Below are 16,922 nucleotides of genomic sequence, written 5' to 3'. Positions count from 1 at the left end.
TTTTTTATAATCCAGATAGGTTTTTCTTCTAAAGCAAAAGCTACAAGATTAATTTCCACACTAAAAGTTTCCAAATCTACAGAATCTTCTGTCATCCAAAGTGGTGCTCTTAATTTGCATGCTTTCAAAAGTAGGAGTTTTATGACGTTGTTCAGTTGTGTGCCGTGCCATGTGAGGAACGAGAAATGGAATAGGAGGCAATGAAAAATTATCTCGGTCTCAGAATACGTTTGGCACTTTGGTTGATCTGAGTTAATATATGGATTCTATCGTCTGCTTAAACGTCAGAGATGCACCCAAAGATACTAAACTAATGACATAGTCAACAAATTAACTGTGAAAGTTTCCTTGTTACTGACCAAATCAATTGGTAGCAATAGCTCATTATGCTAAGCATTAGCAGTCTGAATGGAAAGTAAATGAAGTCAACAGAACAGACACAATCTTTGCAAGCTAAAGCTTAATTTGGAGGATGCAATTAGCTAATCGTGATTAGTACTTAAATTTTGAGTAATATAAACTCGATTAGAGTGAAAGAGATTAATATACCTGAAGGTGCTAGTAAGTTTTCACTCGTAAATGCACACCTTAGTGCTAATGCTTTTCAGTCATTTGGGGTCTTTCACTCATAACAGTCGTTGAGAATTATCTGAGAACCCTCTTGATGTCAGGTCCGTGACAAAATTATTTCAATCTTCAACTGCCTCAGTATATTGTACTTTATCTCTCTATGTATGTTTCTTAAGATTGAAAGATATGAAACCTTTTACGATAGTAAAATAGAAAGCTTAAATGGCTGCAACAGAAGATACTAAAAACCTCAACTTAAAGAAGAGAATACAGAATTAAACACTTAACTAGTGGGTTACATGTGTGATGCAAAATGAAAGGACAAATTCAAAGTTTCGTTCTTATTTTCTAACAAGAAATTATGTGTGATTATTAAGACGCACTATTATGTTGGGACACTGGTATTCATTGGTCTTCTGGAGATGGAGCAACATCAGGAGCTGGTGAAGGTGCATCCCCTTGATCAGAATTCGTAAGTCCAAATTTCTTGATGAGTTCATCTGCAATAAGCTCATTAGCACTGTCTGTGGGGTGGTACTCATCCCAGAAGACATACTTGCTTCTATCTTTGCACAGACTTGATGCAGGTACACATGTAAGGGCGGGTCGAATATTCCAAAAGGAACAACATGGTGAGTCTGAGTTTTGAAATCCTACAAAGCAAACGTAGCTATGATGTAAATTACTCTCAGCAGTCATCACACAAGCTATGGCTCAATTTTCAATAATTTGATCATTGTGAAAGCTTTAGATGTTCGAAATCCCAATGATTTATGCACTGTGCTTTGATGTATGAATCCTGTTTGTCAGAAAAGTAACATATTTACTTACCATACTTGTTTGGATTGCTAATCACATCGTTGACAACATCATATGCATCTCCAAATCTATAGGTTGAATCAGGAAAATGCTTCCCCAAGTCATCTACTAACTCGCTTACACCTTTGTTGAAGCTAAGAGCCAGTTTGTTCGCTTTTTCTCGACAATTCCCAGTTGTACTGAGCACCCTTTGAAGGGGAATGCAGCCCATTGGACCCAACCCGAAAACCACCAGCTGTCGTGCTCCTAAACTATGAAGTAACTAAACACAAACATACCATAATTGAAAACATTTTAATCATTAGATGCAAAAAGACACAGAAAAAAGTTGTGTTAGGATATATATATAAACTAAGTAAACCTTTAGTTGTCTTTCCAATGTTCCTATTAAGTAGTCCAGGAATGTGTCATCATTGTATGTCCATGAATCTCTGTAAACTGGCATCAAGTAGTTGTTGATAAAGTCATTGCTCCCTAAAGCAACAACATAACGACCTTCCTTGAAAAACTTGTCAGCGGCGCTTTTTCCAATTTTACCTCTGATTAACTTTTGTGTCCCCTGAAATAGCTCAATTTGTTTGTCCAGGGAAAACTTTTGGATCTGCAAAAGAAGCACAATTTTCATCCGAATGTACTTGCATAAAGCCTGTAAGATACATAGTGTATGAATCATGACACTCACAAAATAGGCACCGGTTTCATTTAAAATGCCGCCACCACCAGAAGCATAGTTCACACCATTTTCTAGTATAACTTCTTCACTCACAGATGGATCCAGGAATGCAGGAGGCCTAGGGAGGCCAGTACGGTCACCTGAAATGTACAACATTAGTATTATTAGTATGGAAAATAATTTTTTCACTCCTAAATTTTGACAACTCTCTCTTGAAAGTTGTCAAAACTTAGTAGTCAAAAATCATTTTCTTTCTGAGAATTCAACAACCCAAATGCTGATACCAATTGGGTTAGGTTCTCGTATATTCAGTGATTGCAAAGTGCATGCATGCTAAAACTAAAAGGGTTACCTATTATGTCAGCTACTGTGCGACCATTAGTGAACCTTCCATTAGGTAACCCATTTCCCATGTCTATGCCATACCAAGGCAAGCTTGCTTGAGCAAGGCTTCTGGAGAGATGCATGTTATTACCAACATCAGAGAGTGAGTCTCCAAAAATGAACTGCACAACCTTGCTATGGCATCCATCAAGACCAATTCCAAAAAAGGTGATTAGCACAATAACTAATGCAAGATTGAAGTCCATGTTTGTGTAGCAAGTTATGCTTCTTTACGCTTTCTATGGCCATTAAGCATTTGGGTTGGTTTTTTATATCTGCTGGGAATTTTGAAATTTTAATTTGGAGCGATGAGATTGTTCAAAAGTTTGGCAGCAACATAGAGAAAATGTCATGAGCATGCAAAAACCCGGAGTAGATGGTTTGATACACCAACTTTTTTATTGATTCAAAGCAACTACAACTACCCATATGATTTTAGAGTAAAATCAGAAACGAATGGTGAAGTCAAGAGTTTGTTAATGTTGCAACCTGAAATCTGGGGTGAGATTTCACATTGAATTCTCAACAAACAAGGTGTTGTAAGTAACTTGTAATGGTAAGTTCACCGAACCGGAAAACAAATGTTGTCCCATAACGCAAGCAGGAACTCTAATTCCTACACCAATGTAAAAAGAATGATTCAAGGTTTCACCAAACATACTCACATAATTCGCAATTCACTTATGTACATGTACGGGTACAAGTACGCGCAGTATGCGAACTTACAAATATATACATAATTATTTTAAATTCATGACAAGACATGTATTCAAGAGGTAAAGCAACGATAAAAAAATTAAATTTAAGAACTTATTTTGTATTCCATGATTTTTTTAAATTTTAGAGACTAATACAATAATGTTTTCCACTTTAAAAACTAAAAGATTATTTTATCCTAAAAATTAAGGCCAGTTGAGTCATAATATTAGTTTTTAGGTTCTAAACTTAAATTGTTTTTAAAAACATTGTTTGTGTTAGGAGTAAAAAAGATATTTTAGCGAATTTAAAAATGATTTTCACATGATTTTAGAAATATAAAAAAATATTTTGTATCTTATTTTATTTGGAGATTGTTTTAGTGCTTTTGATATTATTTTTTCTCCATCTAATTTCTATTAAAATTTAAGTCCTACTGTATTGATTTCATTACGATTACCACTGCATACATGTCAATCATTCATTATAAATAAAATAAAAAAACATTTTTCATGCTTAAAATTAAAACGGCTCATCTTCCATTCCCCAAACTTCACCACCTTCACAATTTTTAGAGGAACTTGATAATTAATAACTCATACTCTCATATAATTACCCCATCCACCTGAGTTTATTTTTAATCACAATCAACAAGTTAATCAATACAATTTCCAAAAAATAAGCATTGATTGTAGGGCCATTTCTTCCTACACTTCTACAATTTTAGTATGTACCTTCTTGGCGGTGAAATGACCATTTTACCCTATATATAATATGAACATAAACTCCTCCTTTTCCCCGTTTCATCTTATTCTTCTTCCATAGCAGTAGTCATGCATCCCCTCTTCTTGACTCCTCTTTAATTTTTTATTTGATAGCTACTACTACCGGAACACTTTGTTTGTAGCAGGAACCGTCTTGGATTTTTGTAATTTTTTTCCGTTTTCACATGTTGTGTTATTTATTTAGGATTGGGTATTATAAGAAGATTTTAGATAGTAAAATCCAAAATACTTTTTCAAAACTTATATACATTATAGATTATATCATGTACTCCAAAACAAATTTTTGGATGATGAATTTTAAATTGTGCAATTTGAAAATATATTTTCAATAAACTAGAATGTAATTTCAATTTGAAAATAGGTTTTGGATTGTATACAATCCAAAATGCATTATCTTATTCAAAAGTATATTTTGAATTAATTTAAAATATAATTTTTTTTTATTTTGAAAAAAAGTGTATTTAGTGGTATTTTTTATTAATATGTAATATGTAGAGTTATGACTACAACAAGTGGTGATACATTTTAAGGCAATGATAGACAAATAGCTATGATGTTAGTCCATACAAGATATCGTAAACAAGTTATTCATGATTAGGGGTGACAATGTGGACTTGGCTTAGCGGGCCGATCCATAGACCAGCTAAAAAAATGCAGGGCAGACCGAGATCTTGAGTCCACTAGCTCACAAAAGTCTAGCCTACAAGCCTACAACTTGCGTAGGCTGGCCCACATAAAAATTGTACTTGTGTACATCGGTTACTTCTCCTCTAGGCTTTTGCATGAACATTCCAACTTTTTGTACAACTAGAAAAGACAAGTATTATATATTTTTAAATGAGCTAAAATCTGAAAAATACATAGTATATGTCAAATAACGAATATGAATATGATGAAATGTTGAATTATCAATTTATTATCTAATTCTCCAAAGTCTTTGCTTAATTTTGTGAACTTGTTAAAGTTTTTCAATTTGTTGAACATTGAAAGTTTGTGCGATAACATTTCCCCCATGTTGTTTCAAAAGTTTTTGCGAGAACAAGACATAGATTTCGCCACAATAGAAGCGAGGAGGTTGTTTGGTGATGCCATGGTTGCAAAGCTCAATGGCAGAGCATTGTGGTAACTAGGGGGCATGGCCCCCCAAAAAATTTGAATTTTTTTGTTACATTATAGGTATTTTAATTTTTTTATATTATAGATATTAGGTAATATATTACAAATTAATGATGATTAAATCAAATATTTTATTTCTTTATTAAATATAATAATTAATTTTAATAATAAAATATAAAATCAAACATAATAAAAAATAAAAAAATTTATCAAGAAATTTTTTTCCATTATGGCTTGACTTTCATTCTCACATATTTTCTTGGGTTGGGTTTTTGAAGAGAAAAAAAATCTATTATTTTTGTTTCTCATTAGTTTTATAATTCTTTTATATCTCAATTGATAGTTAAATATTAGTTTAATAATTTATTTAACGAACCTCTTGTATATTAATTCTTTATTTTATGAACATAGAAGAAAAAATATTATACTGTGTATTTTTTTTATAATTGGATTTATTTGTAGTTTTATTATCATTGAATTTTCTTCTAATATTTAAATCTCTTAATTTTTCATTAGATTATGATAAATTATTTTTTAGTCTTATTTGTTTGATAGGTATATTGATGAAGAATAAAAGAATAAATTTATTTTTTAAAATTGATAAAAGGGAAGCTATCCCGTGAAGATGGAAACATGACAGACAAATCTAACTCTTCCAGATATTGTGAAACATGATACTAATGATCCAATTGTTCAATCAGATGAGTCCTTCTTAAGGTTCAAAGAATTATAGGTGAATGGTTTTATATTAATTATTTGGAACGTGATCCAGAAAAACGTCTTCAAATACGAAAATATCTAATTAACCGCCAAAGAGATGAAATTCAAAAAAACTTATTTAAAATGGGTCCGTATCAAATATAACTTAAAATATATTCTTTTTCTAAAAATAAAACATCCAACAAAATAACAATTAAATATATAAATTTTAGATATATTATTTTGATTCCCGCATCAGTACCGGTCATGATCGTCCCTCACGGAATTTGTATAAGTTGTTCAATGATAAAACACAAAGAGGTCCTGTTTTGAGAGATAATGTGTTTGCCTGGAGAAAAGTACTAAAGATTTAGAGCAAAATTGAAAAGAAAAAAAACGTGTAATTTTGTAATTGGAGAGAAGAGAACAAGGGATTTAGAGCAAGAAGGGAAAAAATGATATAGGGAAATGAAACGGTTCTTTCAAATGAAACGTTTATTAAATATTTAATTTAAATACAAGATTAATGTACTCTTTGAGTTTGAGTGCGCGTTTAATTGTTTCTTATTTTAACAAACGTTTCTGTGGTTAAACATTTATATTTTTTAAAAAGGTATTGATAATAGTGTTGAGCCCATGATTTTAATCTAATATAATTTACTTTATTTTAAATTGTTGTAGAGTGGGTTGGGCCGACTTTAATGAAGTCCGTTGATGGACGCAAATTTAAATATGCTAAAAACACGCAATTCTTGTAGTGATCAGATGTGATTAGATTTCACTCTAACTTTAATAATGTTGGTTAAGCTACTATGGATAAATTTAGGTGATGTCAAGACAAAACAATAGAGATGGCAAATAAACTTGTCCTTGTGGGTATTGTCCAAACTTGTTCCTGTTTTGACTGGGTATGAGTATGGGTATAGGAAATCTCCGACTTTTTTCAGTTGGGTATGAGGATGTACATATTCCCGCCATAATACTCGTCCTCGCCATATCTGTATTTTCGTTTAAATTATTAAAATATTTACAATTAATTAAGTAACCATATATATATATATATATATATATATGTATATATATATATTCTATTTCTTTTAATTATTTGGTTTGTCATGAAGCTCATTCACATCTCCAATATATTTTTTATCTTATCATAACATTTATGTAATTATGTTAAAATGATGCATGTTAATTAAAAAAAATTATGCCTCACATTTTAATATTTATATTATTTTTTAATATTTTTATTTATTATATATTTTTCTTTCACATGAAAATGTTTATACTCTCAATTTAAGGTAATATAACAAAAATTATTTACTTATTATTATTATTATTATTTGTTTAATTTGAAAAACTTTTGTTTCATTAAAATAATTTTCGTTATTTTTCAACCATTGAGTATATATGTTGATATTTTAAAAATTTTCTTAGTTTTCTAAGATATTTTTCATCTTATCATACCTTAATTATACATTTGATTTCCTTTGTGCGATTTCTTTCGATAGTCTCTCAAATTATTTCTAAAACACACATTTGTTAGTTTTTTAATATTTTTATTTATTGTTTATTTTCATCATGTAAAAAAATATTTCAATATATTCTATCTAATTATTTTTTATTTTATAATTCATTATTAATCATACTGTAATCTTTTTCACTTTAAATTATGTTTGATGTGGTTAAAGTTATATATATATATATATATATATATATATATATATATATATATATATATATGTATGTATATGTATGTATACATATATATACATACATACATATGTATACATACATATACATACATATACATACATACATATATATATATATATGTATGTATGTATATATATACATATATATATATATATATTATATATATATAATGATATTTATGAATAGTATATGATAATTCACTACAAGAAAAACATGAAATAGTGACTGATTTAGTCATTAAGTCATATCAGTCACTATTTTTTGTCATTGGTGGTAGTAATTGATTTATTGTCTGAATCAGTGATTAAATTAGTGATCGATTCAATGATCGAATCGGTACTTGATTTAGTGACCAATTTAATTACTAATTTATTTGTAATTTAATGACAAATTTTTTTGTCACTAATGATATTTCTATTTTATTTTAACCACTTCAAACATAATTTAATAATTAGTTCTTTAAGGTATTTTTCATCTTATCATACCTTAATTATACATTTGATTTTCTTTGTGCAATTTCTTTCAATAGTCTCTTAAATTATTTCTAAAACACATATTTGTTAGTTTTTTAATATTTTTATTTATTGTTTATTTTCATCATGTAGAATAATATTTCGATATATTCTATCTAATTATTTTTTATTTTATAACTCATTATTAATCATACTGTAATTTTTTTACTTTAATTGTATAAATAACTTTTACTTACTACAATATAAAAATTTAATGTAATTTCTATGAATATTTATTTGTCACTATCCAACATATATTGAAGTTCAAAATATACAAAATCTATGTCAAAATTTTATTATTATGTTTATTATTTGTTTTTTGTGTCATTTTGATCAAGTGATATATTATAACTTTTATTAGTGTATAAAAAAAGAGATTCATTAGAATTTAAAAAATTGAAGTAAACAAACATTTAAAATATATTTTAATTTGAATATTTGTTTTCCTTTTATATTTTTTTGAAATATTTTTTAATTTTATCAACTAAGTTTCATCAATGTTATAATTTGCAAATTTAATAAATGTTTTGGTTCTCATGAAATTTTATTTGGTTTTCTAATCTAATATGTAACAATTATAATTTATTTCAAAGTATTTGATATGGAAGAAACAACGAGCCTCATAATATTGAATATTTGATAATATTATGTTTTCTTTACCGTAATTTTTTTTCTTATAAAAATTAATATTAAAATAGTTAGAACACGGGTACGGGTATGGGTACGAGATTATACCCGTTACTCGGTGGAGATGGGGATGAGACAAAAATTTGATACCCGTTGGATTTAGATATTGGAATGATGATGAATTTTTTATGCGGAGATGAGTATGGGATAGCGAAACCCATCCCCACTCCGCCCGTTGCCATCCCTACAAGACAGAGATGAGACACTAATTAAGCACTGCTACCACACTAATCCACATGCATGACTAGTTAAGGATGTTTGTTTTGCTCATAAAAAAATTAAATTGTTGAACTATTTCATCTGGATAAATTTATATTTCGAATTAGATATTTTAGAACTAAAAAATTTCTGATTGACATTTATATTGTATAATAAAAAATATATTTAAATTGTACAACCCAAAATTAAAACTGAAAATCCTATACTATGAATTCATACATATACGCGAACGCCCAACGCCACCAACCACCACAACCCGCCTCCACCAAGCTACCACAAGAACCTTCACAAATATATAAAAAAAACTCCAACACCATTATACTAATTACCCAACATAATGAATTTATTTTCATGAGGATAAACTTGAAATTTTGAAATTTGTAGAGGTGCAAATTAGAATTATGGGGGTGTTGGAAGAAATGGCCTGATTATAAGTGTCATCATTCCAAGGAACGTGATCAGTATGAACTCTTCTTGACACCAAAAGGTGGTTTCGAAACTTCAGAGAACACCGTTGAATATACCTTCATTTTATAATAAAAACCTATTATCCTTCATTTTATTAAGTTAATTCTGAAAAATAGAGTTAATTTAAATTTTACAAATATATTTTTATTACAGCAATGTTTATATACTTGTCTGTAGGAAATCTTACGAACAGAGACCGATTAACATTTGCAACCGCCTCCGCGTCAGCTTCCACGTGTGTAATCATGATTATGTTAAAACGAGAGAGACCTGAACCTTCTCACGTGGAAACATCACAAAATTAGAATGAAATAGCAATGAGGCATATTTGTTTGTTACATAGCTATGCAGATGTGAGACTCAATAATTTACCTCTCATCCCAAAATTCTAATAACTACATCACAACTTTTACTACTACCATCATCATCACTTCCAATTCCAAAAAACCATGCTCACCAAATATTTCCTAAACCACCTGCTTCTTTTAATAAATCATATTCCTTTCCAATACAAATATATTCACTAATTTATGTAATTTGTCTCATATAGACAACTGATTTATATCCGAGTAGGGATAATTTTATTAAGTATTAATAATATCTTTCATAATCGGAGATTTCATCAACAAAAAATTCAAACTTGTAATTTGATCTAATTTTGATGTTAAACCATTATATTTGATTTAATTCAAATAAATATATACTACTTAGTAGAGAAAAAAAAAACTACAATAACGCTAATTTAACTTTGCAACAACATTTTATGCAACTTAGTAGAGGGAACAAAATTGAATATCTATTTATGCAAAAAGAATTTGCACCTGAATTTAGTATAACAATAATCAAATTTAATTAATAATAAAAATATTAAGTAAATGAAATTACGGAAAGAAAAAAAAAAATAACACACATACATATATAGTGTATGATTATTCCAAGTTATTCGTAAGTTCTTATATCATATCTTCAAATGCATCAATTTTTCTATGAGCAATTATTTTTAGACCTTCAAGAAGGTTTTAATATACGATATTCAAACTTAATTGAAGTCTTTTTACTGTTTAGTCCTGGGATATCATCTTATATTTGGTTTTAAGATATTACGATCAAGGTTATTAAATTCGTGTTCATATAATCATAAAAAATTGTGTTCATATAATTATAAATCGTAGGATTATAATAAGAATTGTAGACTTTAGCTTTTATTTAAACATAATATATATCACCAAACACAAACAATAAAATTAATCTTTGTCGATCCTTAATCAAAATTAAGCATGTAGGAGACAACAAGTACTTTTCGCATGTGGATGTATGTTTTCCGGTATATTGAGAGGATGAAAAAAAAATGTTAGAGTTTTTCTTTACTCTACTAGTGGAAAAATAAGGAATGTTTACTAATAAAGTAGTGATTGATTTTTAGTAGAGGTAGAAATTAATCCAATTTTAATATTTAAAATATAAATAATAAAATACAGAGATATAAAGATGATTGAAATGAAATTATAAAGACAAAATAAAAATTTCTTGTGTATTTGTGTATTCAAAATTTGTGGTTAGAAAAGATTAATTATTTTAATTTTTAATTAGGTTGCACCTTTATATTAATTTTTAATTGAAAAATAAATTTTAATTACATTAATTATTCTACTTTTTAATTTGATGAAGTAGGATTATGGATGTCAAAAAAATTTGTATCTGTGGATATCCGTGGATAAAACCCGCAACGGATAAGAAACGAATATTAAAAATGGATACCCGTTATCCATAGGTACGAGTATTTTTGATACCCGCATGTTAATGGGGCGGGTACGGGTATCATAGTATTCGTACCTGTGGCTACCCGTACCCGTGAAACTTTTGTCTTCATCCTTCCAGCTTCAAGTATTGGTATGTTGTCTTCTTCCAAGTACATCCATTGACACTCTTTTCTCTCCTTTCATGAATCAATCGGAGAAAGTGAGTTTGTTGATCAAATCACTAATTAAAGAATTTCCATTGTATTGAACATCATCTTATATTTACTTTTATAATTATTTGGACTTGTATGAACTTGAGTTTATTTGAACGAACTTTATTTAAAATTTATGACAATGATGTATTTTATTTTATTTTTGTCGCAACTGAAATCGCGACGGGACAATAAACCAAAAATTAAAATTTGTAAAAATAGAGTTTGGAGTTGCCACCATAGTTATTATAGGAAACTATGGAAAACCATACAAAAAAAGCTAAGATCTACGAAAAACCAGAATTTAAGTCCGGGAGTCAGTTACGCGTAGGGAAGGTATTAAACGTATCTCCATGTCAATGGAGAATGAATCAGGGTTACGTAGTTTTTTATGAAAAACTATTTGGAAAAATATTTGAAAAATGATTTAATTTTTTTAACAATTTTGAAAACCTTTTTATTTAAATTTTTAGTATTATGTTAATATTGGTGTCACACAACGCCAAAGGCCAAACAGACATTAAAAATAATTTTTTTTTAATCTTTGATTCTTTTAATCTTTTATAATTTTTCATATTTTTTTCAAAATTATTTAAAAGTGAACGTGAATGTCACTGCGACGTGAGCACCCAGATAAATATTAAAGAGTAAACAAAGAAAACTATCTTTGATTCTTAGTTTGATATATATTTAAAAAAAAAATAAGGAACGAAAGTCTAGAATGGGTATCATGCGACGCGAGCAGTCGAACATACATCAAAGAAATGAGAAAAAATATTTTTAATGATTCAAAAGTATTAATAAAAATTGATAAAAATAAATCAAAAGAAAAAAAAAAGCAACTAGCAGTGACCTACCTCAAAAAATGTTCAATATTTCCTCACCTTTTCTCTATTTTTATTCTTTGTCTCATTTGCTAATATTTTTGTGTTTTCTGTTTTTCAGAGAGATAAAAATGAGATGGATATGTATAGGTGGTAATGAGAGAGAAAGAGAGAGTGTACAAATTATTTTTTTTTCTACCTCCTTCGATATGTTTTTTTTTTAAAGAGAGATAAAAAATGAGGTGTGTATGTGAGAGTGATGATGGGAAAGAATTAGAGAAGTGTAGAGAATATTTTTCTTCGGTCATGACAAAGAGTGCGTACCTTGCAATATCAACACAATCTCAGCCTTAACTGTAACGAACAATATAAGGAAGAAATTTTGGTCATGATAGTAGCAAATTATGAGTATCAACTCGCAGCAAATCAGAGCACAAAATCCATCATCATCAATAACATATCAGAGTACAAAATTAATCCTAATTAATAATATTGATTCTTACTATTTGAAGAGATATTGCTTCTAATTATTATTATATTATTATTATTATATTATTATTAATTAGAACAAAGGTAGACAATATTTGAGTTATTGGGCTCATAAAAATTAATAACAAATTAGGCTCTTCCTCCTTTTTTTTTTCTCTTTTTTTTCTTTCTTTTTTTCTAAAATTAAAGTTTGAAAATATTTAAAGAAAATTTTGTTTCACCTTATTTTTTACTTTTATTTTTATTTTTTGAAAATAAATTTATTCACTCATACGAAATTGGGTATTGACAATTTTATTTTAATTTATGAAAAAAATAGGCGGATACCCCTATAACGGATACCCGATGAATATAGATATGAATATGGGACGAATATTTATTCAACTGATAAAACATGGAAGAGTTACTATCCGTCCCTTACCCGCCCTGTTAACTTCCATGAGTAGACGATAACATACATATCAATAACAATGAAATTTTAATTACAATAACGTAACCCAATGCATCAAAAAATAAATATAAATAATAGAGTGAAATATAGATAGTAAAATATAAAACCGAGTTTAGATTGCGAGACAATTATCAAGCACAAACATAACTTTATACAAACACGTTTGCCTGTGCATAAAAGAGTATGAAATTGAATATACAACTAAGCAAATTCATTATGATTTGACAGGAGCGGACATGAACCAAATTTGAATGTGCAATTAAAGACCATAAAATAAATTCTCAAAACATATGAATAAAAAAGGTTAAAATAAAAGAATAAAAATAGAAAATTTTGTCGTGATGAAAAAAAGAAAGAAAAGATGAAAGTAAAGAAGTACAAAAACCAAAAACGCAACCTTTCTGGGCACTTCATAAAACTCCAAGTAGTTGGCCACACCTAGTATAAATTCCCCACAAAAACTAATGGCTGAGTTATGATAAATAAATAACATAATTTGTAAATAAAATATATGAAGAGAAAAAGACCAACAGTAAATAAACAAATAATAGAAAATAAAACTCGACGGTGAAATTCCTGTTATACTCGCAATTCATATAAACTCCAGAAAGAATTGTCAAAACCAAAGAAATTCCCTAAAATTTTGGGGAAATAGAAAAATTAGCTCAAAAGAACATCAAAGAGTAAAGCAAGACAAACCAAAACCACTCACCACAAGATATTGTGAGTTATAAATAGAAAATGAAAATCACAAAAAAAAAAAAGAAAAAGGAAACGGTACCCAAACTAGGGTGTTGTGTTGCTTAACCAGGCGAAAATGGGGTAGGAGAGAAGAAGAGTCAAAAAGTTCCTTTCCATTTTATAGATCACAGCACATTTGTGAAATGAGGAAAAGAATGGTAAGAGAAAAAAAAAATGGGAAAAGAAGTTTCTTTTATTATAAAGCGTATTATAAAATGTTTTTTTTTTTTTTTTTTTTAATTTCCATACTTGTAAGTAACCGGAGCAAAATTAAGTGGGAACACAGATACTCACACAAACTCTGCTTCTCGCACGTGACACGTTTAGCTAGCTTTGAAGGACGAATAGTGAGGTGAGGATGACGTGTCAAAACAGGAGCAAGTTAATGAAGTGCGAAGCACAGTACGAAATGTTTTAAGAGAGCATTAAAGATCAACCACTCTCCCCTATAACGTGGCACCATGACAGCCACTCAAAATAAAAACCAATACCCAACACCAAGACAAGAACACTTCCCACAAACCATCATCTTAAAATCTATCCACATCAAATCGCCACCGTCAATTCCATCCATCCAACGCTCACAAATCACCTCAAATCCCAAACGTATCCCCTCAAACAAACACACATACATAAAAAAAAAAAAATCAAACCCCTCTCACTGTCTCACTCTCACTCACCACTCTTTCACCATGAATTCTATTGCTCTCAAAACCTTCGTCGGGCTCCGGCAAACCTCGCCGGATGCACCGCATTTCGCCGCCCAGCCAAGACTCCCGCCATCTCACCGAAAGTTAAGGATTGTGGCCGGGAAATTCAGCCCGAAGCTGCAGGGGCGGAACCTACGAGTAGCGGTGGTGGGTGGTGGTCCCGCTGGCGGCGCGGCGGCGGAGACCCTGGCGAAGGGCGGCGTGGAGACTTTCCTTTTCGAGCGGAAGCTGGACAACTGCAAGCCGTGCGGGGGAGCCATTCCGCTGTGCATGGTGGGGGAGTTCGACCTGCCGCTGGACATCATTGACCGGCGCGTGACGAAGATGAAGATGATATCGCCGTCGAACGTGGCGGTGGACATCGGGAGAACGCTTAAGCCGCACGAGTACATAGGCATGGTCCGGCGCGAGGTGCTGGACGCTTACCTGAGAGAGCGGGCGAAGGAGAATGGGGCAAATATCATCAACGGGCTGTTCATGAAAATGGATATTCCGAAGGATAACAGCAGCCCTTACGTTCTTCATTACTCTTCCTACGATAACAAAACCGGCGGGGCTGGTGAGAAGCGTACCTTGGAAGTTGACGCCGTCATTGGTGCTGATGGCGCTAATTCTAAAGTCGCCAAGTCTATTGATGCTGGTGAATACGAGTACGCCATCGCCTTTCAGGTACTGCTATATTTTTTCTTCATCTTTTACACATTTTTTTACCATCATTGCATAGAGTTGTAGAATTATAAGGGACTTTATAACTTCTTGTGATGAATTTATAACTTCTTGGTTCTTGTCATTACCAAAATGAATCTCATGTTGTAAACTGTCAATTGGTTTCTAAAATTGGCACCATTATAGTCAATTTGGTCTTGACATTGTCAAGTTAATCAATTTTGTCCAGAAGCATAGTAAATCTGCTCTCCAGTGCTAATGATCTTATTGAACCACGCCAAAGCTACTCATCGAGTTGTCTAGTAGATGCCAAAGTAATGGATTCAGTTGTTGTGAAAGAAAAACTCAAGAAACTAAATAGATGTTTACTTGTTGTGAAAGAACAGAACAAATAACAATAAAGAAACTACATTAAAGTTTTTTCCTTACATATGAATGCTGTTTTTCTTTTCTGGGATGTAGGGAATTTTCTTCAGAGTTGGTAATTTCCTTTTTTTTAATAAAAAAAAAAGAATGTAGTTGCTTCTGATTTATGCATTACGATGGCGGAAGATGCACTGTATATGTGTTGCAACCTTGTAATTAATGTTATGTGTGGTTTTGATTGCATGATTTATCAGGAGAGGGTGAAAATTCCGGATGATAAGATGGCGTATTACGAGGACCTGGCGGAGATGTACGTGGGCGATGATGTTTCTCCGGATTTCTACGGGTGGGTATTTCCAAAATGTGACCATGTGGCCGTTGGCACCGGTACTGTGACACACAAGGCAGACATCAAGAAGTTCCAGCTAGCAACAAGGAAGAGAGCAGAAGACAAGATTTTGGGAGGCAAGATCATCAGAGTGGAGGCCCACCCTATCCCGGAACATCCGCGGCCGCGAAGGTTGTTGGGGAGAGTGGCTCTGGTTGGCGATGCTGCTGGGTACGTAACGAAATGCTCCGGAGAGGGAATCTATTTTGCGGCGAAGAGTGGTAGAATGTGTGCAGAGGCAATTGTTGAAGGTTCAGAGAATGGGAAGAGGATGGTGGAAGAAGGGGACTTGAGGAAGTACTTGGAGAAGTGGGATAAGACTTATTGGCCCACTTACAAGGTGTTGGATGTGCTTCAGAAGGTGTTTTACAGGTCCAACCCTGCGAGGGAAGCGTTTGTGGAGATGTGTGCTGATGAGTATGTGCAGAAGATGACCTTTGATAGCTATTTGTACAAGACAGTGGTGCCTGGGAATCCTCTGGAAGATCTCAAATTGGCCATTAACACCATTGGGAGCTTAGTTAGGGCCAGTGCCATAAGGAGGGAGATGAACAAACTTAATGCATGAGTCATCATCTCTCTCTCTCTCTCTCTATCTCTCTATCTCCGATACATTTATAATTCTTTTTTTGCATTATGTATTTCCTAGCGAACATCGTCTCCTTATGATTAAGTCATATCATAACTATATATGTACGTTTAAGCAAAAAGGGTTGAATTTTCACGCAACTCCGATAACAGAACGTTTGCACCTAATTAATAATCCAAAATCGGAGAGATCCAAAGAGGCAAAGGAGCGTTGTGATTATCAAGCTTTGATTCCTAGGAAAATGATTTGAGGCTAAATTTAATGATATGTCCATGCCAGTGATGTAACCATAAGCGCAACATGTCTCAAATTTTTCTTATTTTGATTATATATACTTTTAACCATGTGTGGCCTTTACCTCTTGGTTGTATTCAAGCGTCGAAGTTTGTACTCTAATACATGA

General features: G+C 31.3%; 2 protein-coding genes and 2 long non-coding RNA genes across 5 annotated transcripts; 1 reads left to right on the top strand and 3 right to left on the bottom strand.

Annotated features, from left to right (window-relative positions):
• Positions 1-809: 809 nt before the first annotated feature.
• Positions 810-2,702, bottom strand: LOC114176907 (GDSL esterase/lipase At1g74460-like). Its single transcript, XM_028062102.1, has 5 exons — positions 2,415-2,702; positions 2,072-2,202; positions 1,751-1,990; positions 1,402-1,651; positions 810-1,223 (listed from the first exon to the last, which is right to left on the bottom strand). Exons 1-5 carry the CDS (start codon positions 2,650-2,652, stop codon positions 976-978), a joined length of 1,107 nt encoding a protein of 368 aa, XP_027917903.1. The 5' UTR covers positions 2,653-2,702; the 3' UTR covers positions 810-975.
• Positions 2,703-9,405: 6,703 nt separating this feature from the next.
• Positions 9,406-11,282, bottom strand: LOC146887976 (uncharacterized). The gene is made up of 2 exons (XR_014993780.1): positions 11,178-11,282; positions 9,406-9,620 (listed from the first exon to the last, which is right to left on the bottom strand). It is a non-coding gene; the product is annotated as an uncharacterized LOC146887976 (long non-coding RNA).
• Positions 11,283-11,287: 5 nt separating this feature from the next.
• LOC146887975 (uncharacterized) lies at positions 11,288-14,313 on the bottom strand. Of its 2 annotated transcripts, XR_014993779.1 has the most exons (3): positions 14,095-14,313; positions 13,457-13,497; positions 11,288-12,473 (listed from the first exon to the last, which is right to left on the bottom strand). It is a non-coding gene; the product is annotated as an uncharacterized LOC146887975 (long non-coding RNA). The 2 variants fall into 2 exon arrangements; XR_014993778.1 differs by lacking the exon at positions 11,288-12,473 and having other exon boundaries at positions 12,961-13,497.
• Positions 14,314-14,452: 139 nt separating this feature from the next.
• Positions 14,453-16,640, top strand: LOC114178019 (Pyridine nucleotide-disulfide oxidoreductase family protein). Its single transcript, XM_028063692.2, has 2 exons — positions 14,453-15,179; positions 15,797-16,640. The coding sequence occupies exons 1-2, from the start codon at positions 14,493-14,495 to the stop codon at positions 16,496-16,498; spliced, it is 1,389 nt and encodes a 462-aa protein (XP_027919493.1). The 5' UTR covers positions 14,453-14,492; the 3' UTR covers positions 16,499-16,640.
• Positions 16,641-16,922: the final 282 nt, after the last annotated feature.

The sequence above is a fragment of the Vigna unguiculata genome, chromosome 3, assembly GCF_037176805.1.
Source record: "Vigna unguiculata cultivar grain cowpea cultivar isolate G323 ecotype 2 chromosome 3, ASM3717680v1, whole genome shotgun sequence".
Lineage (NCBI taxonomy): Eukaryota > Viridiplantae > Streptophyta > Magnoliopsida > Fabales > Fabaceae > Vigna > Vigna unguiculata.
This window is presented reverse-complemented; position numbering and strand designations above follow the sequence as displayed.

Excerpts from the sequence above, each read along its gene's own strand:
- LOC114178019 (XM_028063692.2), top strand. The coding sequence starts at position 14,493 with ATGAATTCTATTGCTCTCAAAACCTTCGTCGGGCTCCGGCAAACCTCG. Across the intron at positions 15,180-15,796 it reads AGTACGCCATCGCCTTTCAG|GAGAGGGTGAAAATTCCGGA; the intron begins GTACTGCTATAT and ends ATGATTTATCAG.
- LOC114176907 (XM_028062102.1), bottom strand. The coding sequence starts at position 2,652 with ATGGACTTCAATCTTGCATTAGTTATTGTGCTAATCACCTTTTTTGGA. Across the intron at positions 1,652-1,750 it reads CATTGGAAAGACAACTAAAG|TTACTTCATAGTTTAGGAGC; the intron begins GTTTACTTAGTT and ends GTTTGTGTTTAG. Across the intron at positions 1,224-1,401 it reads TAGCAATCCAAACAAGTATG|GATTTCAAAACTCAGACTCA; the intron begins GTAAGTAAATAT and ends TTTGCTTTGTAG.